We start from the raw sequence: 18,642 nt of genomic DNA, 5'->3' as shown, positions 1-18,642 counted from the left end.
GACAAGGTCCGCATCTGCACCTCCAAAGAAACCCGCTTCATAAGGGTAATCCGGTTATACATCTGATCAAGCTCCAGCCATATCTCCCGAGCGACCGTCAAGTACTCGATGTGAGCTATCACGGCTGTAGTACAAGACAGAAAAAGAAAGGAAATAATCTTGGCATTCAGTTTGTCCCAGTGAGACAGTGCCTTGGCCAACTCCGCACGAGCATCGGAAGAGAGTTTGGACTCATCTCTTACCAAGGGCTGGTCGATCTCCTCCTGTACAAGCTCTGCCAAATCGTAAGACTCAAGGATGGCCAACATCATCACGCGCCAAATGCGGAGGTTGTCGCCATCGAGCTTCTGATCTGCAGGAAGAGCCGGTAAGACAGGCACCTTCTAGTCCATAATCGTCTGGAACTCCAAGTCAATCTCTGTAGACATCTTCACCTATAATGCCTTCACAAACACAAAAGCAGCCCCCTCTGACTATAAAAGCTCAGCCTGCTAGGGCTCTTCCACGTCCCGAAACTTCTTCACCCGCCGAAGGCGATGAAAAAGCAAAACCTGCACTTGAAAGCTGAAAACTCAAACTTTCTCTTCGTCAAACAGCAGTAAACAGCAGCAAATCCACCACCTGGACTCCTTTCCTGCACGCCCACACTCGCTTCAGCCTTGTTTCGAGGCGCAGCCCTCCTGCTTGCCCTCAAACGCTGAAAACGCAGCCTTGTGTCGCAATGGAAATTCTTCTTCATGTTAGTTTTGCACTCAGTCGGCCCTTCTACACTGCTCTGATACCATGTCAAAGTGCAGTGGTGCGGAAGCGTAGGACTGAGAGAGAGAGAACGCAGAGAGAGAGAAGAGAGAAAGAGACAGTGGAAGATGAAGATCTGCTGTATAAAGTGTGCTATATACAAAGATATGCAGATATATACACAGGCGCAGTGCGCTGGACTGCATGTCTCCACCTCGATGATGCAACCTGCTGTTCACCTCGAAGTCCGCTGCAGTCTGCACGATCTCCTGTCTAAAATCTGCGAATAGAGACGGAATCTGCGCGAGCCTCCAACCTGTAATCTATGAGCAGAAGAATGTGGAAGACTCGTAGAAATCGCGGCTATAAATAGCCAAAATCTGGGCGCCAGATAACTGCATGTCGGCTGCATTAAATGCAGTCGACTGTACGGAAGCAGGTCGGACTGCCACGTGGCAGTCCGATTGTACAGTTTGACTGGACTGTGGACTGTGCAGTCCGACCAAGCGACCGATCTCTAACAGATGTCTGGCCCCACAAAGCATTGGCTACTCCATCAAACTCCAAAGGAAGCTTGTAGAGCACAATTCCCATAAGATGAACCTCTAGAAAAGCAGACTACATGTGACAAAGCTAATCTTATACCTATGTAACATGAAGCAAGAATGGCTAATAGTATCCTTTGACTCAAACTTCATCTGTTGGAGCTGTCCATAAAGGGCAACTGCATGCATGATCAAGAGTCTCGTACAACATCTGAAGCTTCACTGAGATCGCTGAAGCTATCCTACAAGAGGTGACCATTGAAAGAACCTCTTTAGAGATAGAGTGAATAAGAGCAAAATATGCACGGTATCTTCACTATCCCATGCAAGCACAATTTCCTCTTGATTGTCTTGGTCCCAGTAATCTAGAAGAGGAGTGGGAGGCTAAGGATGCTCAATAGCTCCAAAAACCACATATCACAATTGCTTCTACATAACCCATGCTTTCATAGTAGCACTCCAAGTTAAGCAATCAAGGCCATGAAGTTTGTCACCAATAGAACAACAAGGAGCCATTACGAAAGAGAAAGAGAAGATAAAGAATAGAGAGAAAAAGAGAGTACAGTCAAAGCACAGCACAAACTATCTAAACAAAGTTCACATGCAATGAAGAAAGACGTCAATCACCAGAAATGACTAGTGCAAAAGAAAAAATCAGATAATCAAAATCAGCAAGAGCAGCCTGAAAACACTATCCCAACCTACAGCACAAGTGCACAGAGTTAAAACATAGGCTCTCACAATATTAAATGCAGTAAATGCAAGTGTTGATGAAAATGCAGGAATGGGGACAGTAAATAGGCCAATTGACATCAAACTAATGTCGCCAAGGCTGAAAAAGTAGACAATAGACACAAATGATCAACAATGAAGAAACATAGAGCTTGAACTCTAATACCATGTCAAAAGTGGATGCAGCAAGGAAACCAAAACTTAGTTATATGCTTAGGAAATGGAATTTATATACCAAACAAACACAGTAGCGTACATCAGTGAGTCACTCACTGCCTAGGCACTAGCGTTGGCTCCCCCCCTATCCAACACTTGCATGCACTTGAATCTACAAATAATGAATGGACTATGGAGAAGGGAGACTGCATAAGTAGCAAGAATAAGTGCCAACTATGCAACCAAGTCAGCCAGCATCCGGTCCAACCATAAATGTTGGTGGGCCGTGTAGAAATTACACAACAAAATGAATAGAATTTGAGCAAGGAGTAGAGAACGCACATCAAACATGAGAAGAATACAGACTACTTTAATTTCAAATGAACTAATATAAAGATGGCTTTGTCCACCCATGCACTTCCAAATGTGAAGCTTAGATGGCGGTCCAGACAGATGATAGGTGAAGAGCTTAGGATAGCTAGAAAAGCTCTGACTGGGTGAAAGATAGATTGACAATAGCTTTAGAGGGGTCTTCCTTTTATAGCCCGAGAAGGTAGTCTAGTCAACATATCCAACCATATTATGAATCTTTCCTAGTCGGCCGGAAAATATTCTAAGGAATATTCCCTTTACTGTCCAGCTAGTGGCATTGCCCCTGGACCCGCGTCAAAGGGGTCAGAGTGCAGCGATGCGGAAGAGTGGGACCAAGACTGAGAGAGAGAGTGAACGCAGAGAGAAGAGGGAAAGAGAAAGAGACAGTGGAAGATGAAGATCTGCTGTATAAAGTGTGCTGTATACAAAGATATGCAGATATGTACACGGGCACAGTGCGCGGACTGCGTGTCTCCACCTCCACGATGCAACCTGCTGTTCACCTCGAAGTCTGCTGCAGTCGGCACGATCTCCAGCCTGAAATCTGCAAAACAGAAGTGTGTGGAAGACTGCAAAATGTCGGTTATAAATAGCCAGCATGAATGCGCCCTGAAAAAACAGGTCGGCTGCATTAAATGCAGCCAACTGACCAATACAGGTCGGACTGCCACGTGGCAGTCCGACTGTGCAGTCCGACCAGGCTGCCGTACTGTACAGCCAGAAATCTGATCGCTAACACCCCCTCTCAAAGCCTGGACGGGGCAGAAGCCTGAGGGATCTGGCAAGTCTCCAAAGTAGAGCCTGGGGAAGCGCCTTCATAAACAAATCTGCAAGATTGTCCTCCGTCTTGCAGTACTCCACAGCTATGGTCTCATCCAGAAGCTTCTCCCTGATGAAGTGGTACTGGATCTCTATGTGCTTCGTCCGGGCATGGAAAACAGGATTCCGTGCCAAGGCAATGCAACGCTCATTGTCGCATTGCAGCAAAGTAGAACAAGTCTGGGGGCAGCCAAGCTCCTCCAACAATCTCCGAAGCCACACAACCTCACACGTGGTGGAAGACACGGCCCGATACTCCGCCTCAGTAGACGAAAGGGCTACCGTGGGCTGCTTCTTGCTACTCCAAGAGATAACACCTACACCCAAGGTAAATCAGTAGCCTGTAGTAGACCGCCTGTGATCCACATCGCCAGCCCAATCCGAGTCGCTCCAACCTGCAAGTACAAGATCTGAACCACCTGTGCCTGCTGGATAATGAATCCCTAAGTCAGATGTCCCCCTCAAATACCGAAGTATCCTCTAGGCAGCCTGCCAATGCACCGTTTGAGGTTCACTCATGAACCCCACCAAGAGACCAACAGCAAAACAAAGATCAACACAAGTGTTGAGGAGCCAAATCAATGATCCAATCAACTGACGGTAGCGGGAGGCATCCGCCAAGGGAGAATCGGAATGTGAAGTGGCCTTCCAGTTCGGATCCATAGGAGTAGAAATGGTCCGACAATCCTCCTTCGCAAAAGAAACCAAGAGCTCTTGTATATATCTCTGCTGAGAGATGAAAATCCCCCTCTGAGACTGATAAATCTCATGGCCCAAGAAGAAGTGGAGTAGACCCAAGTCCATCATCTCGAACGTCTAATGTAAAGCTGCCTTCGTCTCTTTGACCTTCTGTGCATGATCACTTGTGACAATCAAATCGTCAACATGCAACACAAAAAGCACACAACCAGCCTCGGAAGTGTGTACATAAAGCTGTGGATCGGCCTTGGAACGCCGATATCCCAACTGTGACTGAAGGAACGAGTCAATCTTCTCGTTCCATGCACGCGGAGCCTGCTTGAGGCCATACAAGGCCTTCTTTAACCTGTAGACTTGCCCATCTGAAGAGCCAAAGCCAAGAGGTTGCTCGACATAGATCTCCTCCTTCAAATCACCATTGAGGAAGGCCGACTTCACATCCAACTGGTAGACAGGCCATCTCCTATGGCCAACCAATGCAAGAATAGCTCGAATAGTCGCCATACGAGCAGTGGGGGCTGTCTTCCATGGTGCGGACTGTAAAGCCTCCTTCACGGAGGTGGGCACAAGGTCTTCAATCGCTGGCCCGCGATCGGTTCTCCTCAAAGAGAAGCCAATCCTTGAAGTGGGAGAAGGCCTCCGACTTCAACGCCAAGAAATAGGCCCAAGTCATCCTGTTGTAGTCATCTACGATCAACATGAAGTACGAGCTCCCTTTCAATGACTCGTTCCTCATAAGGCCACAAAAATCCGTAGATACAAGCTCCATCGGTGAAGTAGACCGCCGCGAAGCTTTGTTGGGAATCACATCCCTATGCTGCTTCCCACGAATGCAGGAGACGCATGGTTGTTGGCTCACCACTATGTCCGGTAACCCTCGAATAAGCTGTCCACGTGACGCCCTCCGAAGATAATCATAGTTGAGGTGACCAAACCGAGCATGCCATAGCTCTGACTATATCTAAGAGGTAAGAAGAAGAGTAGGGAGAGCAGTAGAAGACGTCAATTTGTAGATGTCGTTCTCCTCGTATCCTAATGAGAGAACCTTCCTTGACCCACGATCAAGGACTCGCACCGAATCACTGTCAAACTCCACCAAAAGTCCAAGTGAACAAATCTTATGAACCGAAAGTAGATGATACCCTAAACCTGGCACATGCAAGACCTCTGAGGTATGGGTACCACCACGTCCATCTGGAATAAGCTGCATCTCACCCCGCCCTGCAATAGACACCGGAGAGCTATCTCCAATGAGAATCTGCCCACGCGAAGGTCGCAACTAGGCAACACCAACTGATGAAGGAGTCATGTGCCGAGAGGCACCACTATCTACGATCCACTCTCGAGCTTGGGGAGCTGTCATCGCAGCATCAGAAGCCTTCGGTGTAGAGTCCTCAATGACTGCTAGATGAAGAAACGCAGCTGATGAGGGTGCAGCCACCGCTCCGGAATCCTTCATGTCCTTGTTGGTGTCCTTCTTGTCTTTGTTGGGGCAATCCTTCTTCCAATGGCCGGTCTTTCCACAAATATGGCATGTGGATTCTTTGTCCTTGTCTTTGACTTGTTGTCCTCGTTCTTCTTCTTTTGGTCCTTCCCCTTCTTCTGAGAGGCTTGACCTGTCAAGGCTTCCGACTTGGAAGCATGTTGTCCCTTCAGTTGTTCCTCTTGGTCCAAGACCATAGGAACCAACTCTTCCTACCGAAGAGTAGACTCACGCCCCGAAGCAATAAGGGCGGAGTAAAAAGCACCAAATCGTGGCGGCAACTGGGACAGAAGTGTGATCGCCATGTCTTCGGAGGAAATCGGCTTTCCCGCATTCTGAACCTGCATCTGAAGCTATCTAAGCTTGTTGATGTGCTCCCGCAACAAAGAAGACTTATTCACGGACAAGGTCCGCATCTACACCTCCAAAGAAACCCTCTTCATAAGGGTCATCCGGTTATACATCTAGTCAAGCTCCAGCCATATCTCCCGAGCCACCGTCAAGTGCTCGATGTGGGCTATCACGGCTATAGTACAAGACAGAAAAAGAAAAGAACGAATCTGGGCATTCAGTTTGTCCCAATGAGACTGTGCCTTGGCCAACTCTGCACGAGCATCGGAAGAGAGTTTAAACTCATCTCTCACCAAGGGCCGGTCAATCTCCTCCTGTACAAGCTCTGCCAAATCATAAGACTCAAGGATGGCCAACATCATCACGCGCCAGATGCGGTAATTATCACCATTGAGCTTTTGATCTAAGGGAAGAGCCGGTAAGACAGGCACCTTCCGATCCATGATCGCCTGGAACTCCAAGTCAATCTCTGTAGACATCTTCACCTATAATGCCTTCACAAACGCAAAAGCAACCCCCTCTGACTGTGAAAACGCAGCCTGCTAGGGTTCTTTCTTCCGCGTCCCGAACCTTCTTAACTTGCCGGAGGCGATGAAAAAGTAAAACCTGCACTTGAAAGCTGAAAACACAGCCTTCCTCCTCTTCAAACAGCAGTAAACAACAACAAATCCACCAACTGGACTCCTTTCCCGCTCGCTTCAGTCTTGTTCCGATGCGCAGCCCTCCCGCTCGCCCTCGAACGTTGGAAACGCAGCCTTGTGTCGCGATGGAATCTCCTCTTCAGGTAGATTCTTCACTCAGTCAGCCCTTCTTCACTGCTCTAATACCATGTCAGAGTGCAGCGATGCGGAAGCGTGGGACCAAGATTGAGAGAGTGAACGCAGAGAGACGAGGGAGAGAGAAAGAGACAGTGGAAGGTGCTGTATACAAAGATATGCAGATATGTACACGGAAGTAGTGCGCGGGACTGCATGTCTCCACCTCGACGATGCAACCTGCCGTTCACCTCGAAGTCCGCTGCAGTTTACACGATCTCTAGCCTAAAATCTGCAAAACAGAAGTGTGTGGAAGACTGCAGAATGTCGGCTATAAATAGCCAGCATGAATGCGCCCTGAAAAAACAGGTCGGCTGCATTAAATGTAGCCGACTGACCAATACACGTCGGACTGCCACATGGCAGTCCGACTGGTCAGTCCGACCAGGCTGCCATACTGTACGGCCAGGAATCTGATCGCTAACACGATAACCCGCTAGAGAACCCCCTAGCCAAGGGCCACTTGAACGGTCTCCATACCCCAAAATAGGGATTCCTGATAACACCCACACTCCACAACTCGATGCATTGTGCCTCAAGTTACTACCAGCATAACTACTCTATCTAACCCAAAGGTTAGATCCACAAAGGTCACATTTTTGCCATCCGATCACATAGACCTCATCTAACATACAAGTTGAGACCCACCCAATATCCGTACTTACACATGGATTCTCCTCATAATGGGGGCCTTACAACTTAGAGCACCATGAATCATTGGTAACACCTTACGAGGGTGGGCCATTGAGCATATCTAACAGGCTAGATAAAATCCCTAAAAATACAAAAATAATAGCACAAAAAATGCCAAGCTAAAATGCCACATGCCCAACCCACTGTAGCACGCAAAGACTCACATGAGCCAATAATACTACTAACACGTGTGTGTCTATTTAAGTAGCTTGTAAGTCATGTGGGAGAATAGCTATTGCAATTAGAAGGCTACCACTTGGCAAAAGCTTTCCATGCAAGAGAAGAAAGGGCTGTTGGAGACTAGTGGAATTACATTCCAACATTCTAGGAGCTGAAGGAGAGAGGCCAAACTCTTGTAGATGCCTATTGTGGAGGCCATTCTAGCCAGCCATTGGAGAGTGCACAGAAGGAAACCAACAACTAATCAAGGACTCCTATAGGCTAGTGACAACAAGGTTGATCATTCAAGAGGTTCACGACTACATTTTGAGCTCTAATGTGGGTTTGGCTGCATTCACAACAAGGTAGCATTAAATTTCAACTAACTTTGGCAATGAAACTCTGAAATTTCTCCCTCTCGAGTTTCCTCTCTATTCTATCAACCAATTCACTACCTCCCTCAAGATACCTCGGCCAAATTCAAGTCCATGAGGTTGCAATTTAAGAATTTAAGCCACTAGGAAGAGTGTCCAAAAATTGGGGCCAAGCATAATTTGTCATCGGAGGAGCAAATTAAAGGCCAATCCCCAGTCACCAAGGGGCAATTTATTTATAGACTTGCTATTTGCTTTTGGCAACAAAAGGCACTGAATAGTGAAAAGAGATTGGAGTTAAATATGTTAGCCTCTCTATTTTAGTCTGTAAGTCTATCATCTCCTGGTTGTGAGCTTCGTCAGAGTCTGATGTAGACATAGGAGCTCTAACAGTTTTTTTATGTACTTTTCTTGTTAGCTTTCAACCCCCCGATGGCCATGTTAGCATTGCACTTGCTCAAGAGTGCAATGTTAGCACTATCATGTTGCATCAACATTTCTACCTTTTTTTATGCAACCAATTGCAATTGGACTATGCAAGCGACCATCCTCTACCGACAGTCAGTCAGTTTTATTGCTCTTCAACTATTTATAGCTGATGTTTGGGCTGGGACAAATCACTTCTTCATTTGCCTCACAATTGCTTTGTCAAGTGGTTGCAATCTCCTCTGTCTTTGGTGTGGACAGCAAGTAGTATGCTCTTTGTCTCCATCACCATCAGCCTCAACGTTGTTGTCATCATTTCAGCCTCATTTGGTGCCCTCACTGACACCTTGGGTTGGATGCACAGATTGATCAGTCCACTCCTTTGTATCCAGCATTCTTCTTTAGTCAATGCAGATTTCTTTCCTTCATCTCCTAATGTCTCTCTCTCCATGTTCATGATTCTCTTATGTTGCTCTCTCAAAATCTCATCAATGTATTCCATCCAATTCCAAGAGAAGCTAAAGAAATACCGCAACGGGCACTGTTTTGGAGCCAACCAATGTCCATGATTCATTGGTAATGTTTGCATTTCAAAGGTGACTTCATAGTATAACATTTCCATATGGATTTGCATCTATCCTTTGAAACGCCACTAGCAATTGGCTAGATTTGCAATTCATCTCATTGATTGACTAGACAAGCACACATGGACCAAAGAAAAACCCAAAGGACCAAAACTCTCAGTCATGCCAAAGATAATTGGAGGCAAAGGGGCACTACATTTATAGATATCTTATTTATTAGGAGTTTACAAGGCACATCAACTCTCTCTTCTCACATTGCGTTGTGCCAAAGGATTATGGATTGAGGATGAGCACTATTTGGACCCCTTCTGACTAGAGATGTGATCACGAGGAGTAAGTATTGAGGCACAAATCAGCAACATCCATACATATTTTCATGGTTAAACAAGTGTGTGTGTGTGTGTGTGTGTGTGTGTGTGTGTGTGTGTGTGTGTGTGTGTGTGTGTGTGTGTGTGTGAAGGAAGATACAAGTATGATTTGAAGCCTGATGACAAACTCAAGGCTTGTCCTAGTTTTCACTGGTTTTTGTGACTTGTTGTGTTAAAGTAATGTAGTTTGCATGGAAATAATTGAACACTTCAAACTCAGGATCAATACAAAACCTAGAAAGCTGTTACACCACTACATCCAAATCAAGGAAGACTCTCATAGGCAAATGTTTGTACATTTTCCGTGATTTGTTTTATCAAGCTAGTAGCATAATGTATACTCACTTATCTCATAACCCTAGCTTGGCCACTACACACACACACACACTCTCTCTCTCTCTCTCTCCAATAAACAGATGCGGGACCAGGGCTTTACCGTATATGTGGCGCCGAGCATGGTGTAAGTGCCATCTATGGGAGGCGGAGGAGATGGAGCTGAGTCGGGATCGTCGATGAAGTCCTGGTAAAGCTTGTAGTAGGGGGGAGGGGGAGGATATGTGGACGAAGTCGCCATACCACAAGGACCGACACCTGCCCGAGTGAATTACTCAGTCATGTATGTCTCTCTCTAGGAGTTGCGATTTTGCACATTAAGATACCTTTGCGTTTAACTTTACTCATACATTAACTTTTAGTTTGAGGACCTTAGGAACTTCTTTACGAATACGGGCTTCTCACAATACTCAAATGTTTTTCCTTGTTAGTGTTTCAAGACCCGCCCCAAATTGATCTATAAGTATTTTATTTCTATTGATCTACCTTATGACTTCTAAGTACAATTTGCTAACTAGAAGAGCCTGATAAGTATAACTAGTGTACACTTGGTTGCTTCATGATTTCATGAGGAAAGCAAAATTGTTGTGCTACCACACGGCAACTTTGCTTTCTTCACTTCTTTCTCACATATTGTAATTCTCTTTTCTATTTTTTCTAGTAAGGAACACTAGGACACTTTATGGCAACTTATTACATGAAGCTACCACAAAGTAGCATTGAGAAAGGAACAAACCTATCATTTGCCTATATCATTTGTTGGTCATGCAAATTGTTCTCTCTCTCTCTCTCTCTCTCTCTCTCTCTCTCTCTCTCTCTCTCTCTCTCTCTCTCTCTCTCTCTCTCTCTCTCTCTCTCTCTCTCGTTCCCTCGTTCCCTCATATCCATTTTTTCTATGAGAATCAAACATTATAACTCACCACACACAAAAATATAGCAATGCCTTAATACTAAAACTTATATCCAATTTCTGATGCCAACAACAATACATAGATTACAATATATCTAAGTGATGCAGAAAATCTAAAGTGTTAATAAAAAAAAGAGTATCTCTAATTTAGCTAATCAAAGTGAAGCTTTGTCTTCCTCTTGGAATGATTCGAAACATTTTGATCTCCCCACTTAACATGGATGGTGAAGCTATAATATGCTCTTCAATTGTCTATAATTGTGGTTCTAGTTAGGGGTAGTCGAGTGAATATGAAAACATTGAATGTAACATATATGTGAGATCTCAATAAATAGGGGAAACATAATGTCCATATTAGGATCAAACTCCATATGCTCAATGACTCTAGCTAGAGTCCTTCTTATAATAGCATGGCTACTAATAGTTTGTAAAGTACATTGTAGATACTTCTGATATTTAAAAGCTAGATAATAGCTATAACTTGGAGTAGGCATCTGCAAAAGTTGAGCAAAAACTTAAGCAAGAGAGAGATCCGCAATTAAAAAGCCATTTTTTAAACATGTCATGAAGTATATCTGCAAAATACCTTAGACAAGTGATTATAAGTGGATATTAACAAAATACATCTCTCAAAAAAAGCATTTAATATCATTTTTACTTTTTGAAGTACATCCTTATACACAATGTTTGTAGTGACATTTGTAGCATCTACACTTTTTTTCATCAAGACTTTCACACTAGATGATTTTACCCTCGAAAATGCTATATAAAGTTAGCCATGAGTAAACACTAGTGCTTTCAAATAAAGGCCAACTACAAACAAAGTTTGACCTTGTGAATTATTGATTGCCATAGCAAATGCTAACTAAATAGGAATCTGCCTCAATTTTATAGTTTATAGTAAATGAAGAATGCAAATCACTAGGCATGAATGTGGTTTTAGGAATACATTTATTATCACCTATATTTGTCTGTATTGTTATTTCTACATCTATCAACTTTGTGCTGAAAGCCTTGTATATTAATCTCATGCCATTAGACAATCCCTTTCTTGGATTCAAGTTTCTAAGAAGAATTATAGGTGCATTAATTTTCAACAATAAAATATAATAAGGAAATCCACCTCACAAATCTAGGGTATTCAAGTACTCTATAAAGTACAAAGATGAGTTATCGTGTGTCGTTATGACCAAATCTACACTATAATATTATGTAGCTTCTCTCGATAATACCAATTGCAATGCATGAGGATTTAAAGTGGCAACCTTTGTATTACATGATGCGAGGATGGCACTCTCTCTAAAATATGTTCCAAAATTAATCATAGTGAATACTTGGCAATACACACTATTAACTAATGTTTCAATAGTTTGTCTTTTCAACACCATGCTAGATGAAATCTATAACTTTTCATAATCATTTGTAATGTCAAACCTAATATCCCTTATTGGGGGTTAAAGGCCACCTGTGCCTAGCCACCTACGTTTACTTGTACTTATTATCTGCATACTTGTACACTGCATTTATTTTGTTTATTTTACATGACAATAGAGTAATGGAAGGTAGGTCACACATTGTGACTATTGAAGTTCTTGCATATTATCATGATCTCTCTTATTTGAACCTCTATAGCTCTTGCTTCTACTCATGCTTCCAATCCTACTCCACCTTTTAACTAGTATTAGAGCAGGCATTCAAGAAACCTCTTTAACATTGCATTCAACTGAGGAAGAAGAGCTTACTTGAAGCTTCCATGGTAGCCACACACAAAGATCTGGATCAGTCCCATTGAGCTTTCACTTGCTTCAACTTGCTCCAAAGTTGTTTGAGACCATCTGAGGGATATGGATGTAAACCCTAAGAGAATACGATCCTTTCTCTTTCTATATGTGTGTGCGTGTGTGTATTATCAAGGGTAGGCTTAAATGTATTGATGAAAAAAGAGAAAATTTCATCACTTGCATAAAGAATATACAAAGAAGTATGTGGTCAGGGAATCCTAGAGGGCATAGGGTTATTCATATCTCATACATAGCAATGTGTTACTTTACCTTACCCTATCTACGCATATTCTCAAAGTGTAGGTGTGAGAGAGGGAGAAAGTGATGCCAAGAGGCATATTCCATGATGGATTCCATGAGGTTTTTTTGTGGATTCCGTAAAACTAGAGGTATATTCCACAGTGGATTCCGTGAGGTTTTTCAGTGGATTCCATAAAACTATATGTATTTGTCGGGGCTCGTACACACGGTGGATTCCTTGTGCGAGAAGTTGATAGGGACGCCTGTCCTTTTCGGGCATCAGATTAATTTAATGTGCACGTGGGTGATTCCACAAAGTACATATTTGAATTAATGGACGTTTATGAGTTTAGAGTGTACTTGTATTAAATTAATGTTATGACAATGTTCCAACCTATTTTAATTATTTATAGTTGAAGATTGCTAGGTATTCACTATTGTTTATTTATTTTATTTATAAACAATTGTGAATGCTTTAGTTAATGTGTAGAGCAGGTAGCGGTGGCTTTGGATAGCACTAGGCGTTAGCGTAAGTCCAAGTGTAAAATTCATAATTATGATTAGTTATTTTAAGTATAATATATAGTATTATGTATTTATATGATATTGTATTATTAAAATTAATACTCTATTTATAAGTTATAAGTTTAAACTTATTTAGTAATAATTAGATCATTGCCCTTAGTACTATTAATTAATTTATTTCTAATGTAGATTATTTTAGAATATAAGATTTAAAATATGCTTTTATTGAAATAAGCTTTCTTTGTGGAATAACTTGCTATTTTCTTAATGTGGTTAAGTTAAGAAGGCTTTTCTAGCTTTCTTTATAAAAGCAACAGGATCGCGCGCAAAAGAGGAGAAGATGATGAAATCTGAGTTTTTTTGTTTCTCCCTCATTCAGAATTGGAATTCAGAGCTTCAAGAGTCGTTTTGGGAGTTTTTGCACGCTCGAGATGCGATGCTCATGTCTAAATGTCAAGATTCAGAGCACATAATTTTTTGTAGCAACTCCAGCATGTTATAGGATATCTTTTGACTCTTAAAACTCTGTATTTCAATTGAAATTTGTACTTTCTTTGTAATTATATGTAAGATATGTATGCAAATATCCATGTAAAACTATAATATATAATTAAGGATGGCAAACCATGGCTTTTGTCATGGGGGAGGTTGGGCTCAATCATACGTTTTTCTCGTCTTTCTCAATCTATTGAGTTATTCAAATCCTCTTATGTATTATAATGTTGTTTATATTTAATAATTGAGATGTTTGATTTGTTAGATTTTTCCACAAGTTCTATTATGTGTGTCATAAAGTTGTTTATAATTGAGATTTGATTTGCTTGATTTGCCACATGTTCCGCTTCGCAGCAGAAGAGAGAGGATTCTAAGCTCCTAAGATTTAGGATTGGGAATGAATGAATATATATATATAGTCTTATGTGTGAGACTAGTTATACACCAAGGTGTATCCACTCACTTTCTTAAAAAGCAACCAGAGGCCACCTTACAACAAGGTGTTTGCATACTCGTTACACACCAGGAGGTGGACAAGTGTAGAGTTACTCTCCACTTTACCACCCTCCCCCTTTCTCTCAAATTTGTGTGGGGAGTCTGGTTGGATAAAACAATCTGCCATTACCTCCAACCAATGGGAGCAAGGTACCGTTTTCTTTCCCATTGGGTGCGATCTATAAGAACATCTCCTCCACCTCCTCTATGTAGCATCTTGCGAGCTGTGTTCAGCATCCATCGCTTTGTGTAATAAGAGATTTTTGTGGCAGTAGCTAGTGGTTGTGTGTAGTAGCCAGCAAGCCTGTAGGCATCAAACCATGGAGTAGCATGCCAATGAATTGGTTTAGCATCGTTATTTGCTAGCGATAGTATTTTTGCCTACTCTATTGGACTCCATGCTTTGTGGACTTCTACCCTCCTACTTCTTCGTAGTCTTCTGATCATGCATTATTTCTAGGTTTGTTTTTTGTGGACTTTCTTATCATGCATCTTCTAATCAACTATTTCTTATAAAATTTCAATTCATGCATCTTTAGATCAATGATTTCCAGCAACCATAGAGCAATCTTCAAGTTGTGGAGTAGCAACCAACAAACCAGATAAAGAGCATTGTGTGAGATGATTTGAGAATAGCAAAGAGCAACTTTAAAGGTAGTAGCATGCATTTTTTGTGGAAATGTCTGGATTTCTAATCATTTGTGCTTGCTCAATGATTTCAAATAATAGCTTTCTAATCCATCGATTACTAGTGGGCATATGAGTTTGATTGATTGATAGCAGGGTTGCCTTTCGTGGTAAGCTTCACTATAGCCCTACCTTGTTTGTTGTTGTACTGCCTAAAACAACAATGGAATATGCATAGAATATGGGCTGCATTTTTGTGTCTGGGTTTGCTGCTCTGCGTTCCTTTCTATATTAGCTAGTCTACCAATCCTTTGTTAAAACTCAAATATTTGCATTCCACCAGATGAGATAGCTAATGCACATTGTTCTCTGCAACATTAAAAATAGTACCAATGAAGACGAATGGTTTTTGATTGAATTAATAGAGATTTATCTTGAGCATCTAATTGATCATGTTTGATCATAAGTCATGCCTTCTCCTTTTTGCATGTATTTTAGCAATGATTTCTATTAATCCAACAATTTTGTGCATGCTTGATCCATTTGTTTCATGCTATTTAGATCACTATTGGCCAAGTGACTTCAAACTGCCATTGGATTTGTATCTCAAACACCCTTTCAATAATGTTAACATCCACATCACCTTGATATCCATGTATGCATCAATCAACCTCCCTTCTTTAATCTCTTGTGAAATGTTATCTCATATTGCTGTGTGGCCATGCATAAGGGAGAATGTTGTTGTTGTTGCTATTCTTAAGAGCACGAGTCTCATCGAATCATTGCATGCCATCCAAGTGCATAAATGAGAATATTGTTGCATAAGGGAGATTGTTGCACAAGGGAGAATGTTGCTATTCATGTTCATTGCATCTCATCAAAGTGCATTGGGATGCAATGGAAGAAACGTGCTTTCAACCAATGATTCTAATCTCTTTCAATGGAGGGTTGAGGGTTATAAGATTCATGCTCTTCACCAATTGCATAAAAGTGAATAGACAGTGGCGTTGGGGGGCTGCCAAATAAAAAATGGTTAGCATCTCGTGCACCTTTTTTTTTTTCCATTGTATGAAATTTCAAATTCTTATAGCTTCCATCTTACATTGGTTATGGCACTTTCATTGTTGCTCACTTAGCGTGCTTTATTTGCGGAGCATTGCATTATGTTAAGTGAATAAGTTTCCTTTCAAATGATGCATCTAAACTCTTTCAATATGGCATAAAAGTGAATACACAATGGGTTTGGGGGATTGCCAAATAATAAATGGTTAGCATCTTTTGTACCTAAATTTTTTTCCATCACATGAAATTTGAAATTCTTAGAGCCTCTACCTTAGATTGTTATGGCACTTGCATTCTCAATCACTTAGTGTGCTTTATTTATGGAACATTGCATTATGTAGAGCAAAGAAGTTTCCTTTATGATGATACATGTAGTCCCTTTCAATAGAGGGTTTGACAATAAGTGAGCTCTTCAAGTCAATGGCAAAAAAAGTGAATACACATTGGGTTTGGGGGGGTTGGCATTCAGAATTTTCTTCATCATATGAAAAGTGATATTTTTGAAGAACTCCATTGAGCAATACCTATCGTACTAGCATTATCAAACATGACATATAATTTGTTTATGCGATGCCACATGATGCTAGGCGAAGAAGTTTGGTTTCAAACGATGAGTTTAATATCTTTCAATAGAGGGTTTAACATTAAGTGAGCTCATCAGAAAAATGGTACAAAGGCATTTAGAAAGTGGTGGGGATGTGTGTATGATGCCTATTAGAAAGACAAAGCACACAATGCCATATTAGACAATGATTGCAAGATTACTTGCCAACGGTATGACCTTGTGGATAAATATATGTGGAATCGGGTTAATGTTGTCAGTGATGTGCATGCATCTGCTGTGAGTGGAGTGTCCTCATTTGAAAACAATACCACAATAATTTCCAGTGATCCAATTGTAAATTTTTCACATGATACTGCCTCAAACAAGCCTCTAAAACCTCAGCTAGACCAAGTAACCACACAAGGTTCATGTCATTAGAAATATAGGAAAATAGAGGAGTCACTCGGAGACATGGCTAGCACTACTCGATTGATGGCAGCCATGCAAAAAGAAAACTCTAATGACTAGAAAGCGTTTGAGGAGCAAAAGCTTGCAATAATGGGTACACTTGCATCCTAAGTGTTTGGTTTGCTAGATGCAATTAAAAGTTTGAAAACAAATTGAGCAATGTGATTAATTTTGTTCCTTTAGGCTTCTTGTTTTGGAAATTTGAAGTGTGATTGCTTGAAGCTATTGTCTCAAAAACCAACTAAGTCTTTTTGTATGGTTTAACATGTTAATGGATGTTGATAGTGTATTGGTAGTCTATGTCATAAATGTTGTCATTGCATGGTTGGGCTATTACCAAGTGATGTGGATGATGTTGATGGAGACACTATACATTTGTATTTTTTAATGGAGTGTATGGCTCGAGGCCTTATAACTCATTGCACAAGGATATGCCATTGAAGGCATGATCATTGAGCATGTTGGGCTTATCTTAGGCCTCAAAATTCTATGGATCAAGGACTTCTAGGTAGCTTTTCAAGTCAAATGTTTAAGAGTAGACTATGGGTCAATAGGAGTACCTTCAAATATATAGTTACAAAGTTTGCACCATAGATGTGACGTAGAAACACAAACTATCATAGAGTAGTACCTATTGAGAAGCGGGTATGTGTTACCCTACATTGGCTTGCAATTAGCTCAAACCTAGGACTTATTATTGATTTATACGAAGTCTCAACAACATTCACATAGATGGCTATTTTGGACTTGTGTGATGCATTGATGATGTTAAGATTGTATGCTATGTATATAAAGTGGCCAAGTGTACAACAAATGCAAGCATTTGTAGTTGCATTCCGAAGCATTCAAGGTATACCATTTGTAATTGGTGCAGTGGATGGCAGGCATATGTTGATTATCACCCCAAGACAAAACCACAAAGATTGTTTCAATAGGATGGGATTCCACTCATTAATTCTTCAAATCATAGTGGCTCTGAATTGTCTTATTTAGGACTATGACATTGGTTGGGTAGGTTCAATGCATGATTGGAATGTTTTTCAACGTATCGATTTAAGATAGTGATATGCAAATGGCACTTTGGGTCAATATTGTCTTCTTGGTGATCGTGCTTATCTAATACACTTTTGGATGCTACCTCCCTTCAAGGGTAGTAAAGATGGGCTATCTCTAGAATGCTACTATTGGAACTATATATAATCAAGCAATTGTATGCCAATTGAAAGAGCCATTGGAATCCTTAAAGCTTGTTTTTGCATATTACTAAAGAGGTGTGATATGCTCCTACAAAATGAGATGGTACCTACATGCCTTGTTTTACATAATATGTGCTTTGCACACAAAGATAATTTTGATTATGCATGGTTACATGAAGCTACAACAGAGCTAGAGAGAGATAGTAATGCACCTTGACATGACATGTATCACCAAAATAGTTTAAGGAATGGACTAGCAGAGGTTGCTACATTCATCAACACACGCACATAGTTAAAAGACGTGGGATCTAGAGCATGGCAGATGCGAAAGATATGGAGGTTGAAATATGAAGACCAAACTCATGAAGACATAGACATAGACAAGACTAACTGTCACACAAGTGAATTAGGTTCCAAGATTGAGACTTGGACTCATAAACACAATCTTGTGTGTGGATAATGATATAGACACTTTACTGAAAAGAAAAGAGTACTTTCATATCATTAAAGAAAAGAAAGCAAGTACAATGCTTTATAGGAAAGTCTAGGTAGCACATCCTCCTATTGTGCTTATGGGATTCTTGTCCTGAGCCCTCACTGCTCCATCTAAAGAGACTGAAGTAGGTGTGACTGAAAATATCTCAATATCCCT

At 41.4% G+C, this 18,642-nt stretch overlaps 1 protein-coding gene across 2 annotated transcripts in view; it reads right to left on the bottom strand.

Annotated features, from left to right (window-relative positions):
- LOC148026035 (mediator of RNA polymerase II transcription subunit 7b-like) overlaps window positions 1-10,000 on the bottom strand; it is a 96,852-nt gene extending 86,852 nt beyond the window's left edge. The window contains exon 1 of one of the 2 annotated variants that reach the window (XM_087693283.1): window positions 9,751-10,000. In XM_087693283.1, the coding sequence (XP_087549409.1) occupies window positions 9,751-9,888 (138 nt within the window). In that variant the 5' untranslated portion in view covers window positions 9,889-10,000. The remainder of the gene's footprint in view (window positions 1-9,750) is intronic. The other variant, XM_087693282.1, reaches the window with a different exon arrangement.
- Between the last annotated feature and the right edge of the window lie 8,642 nt (window positions 10,001-18,642).

This window comes from Lygodium microphyllum, chromosome 14, assembly GCF_053477565.2.
Source record: "Lygodium microphyllum isolate KBCC chromosome 14, Lygodium_microphyllum_v1.1.10, whole genome shotgun sequence".
NCBI lineage: Eukaryota > Viridiplantae > Streptophyta > Polypodiopsida > Schizaeales > Lygodiaceae > Lygodium > Lygodium microphyllum.
This window is presented reverse-complemented; position numbering and strand designations above follow the sequence as displayed.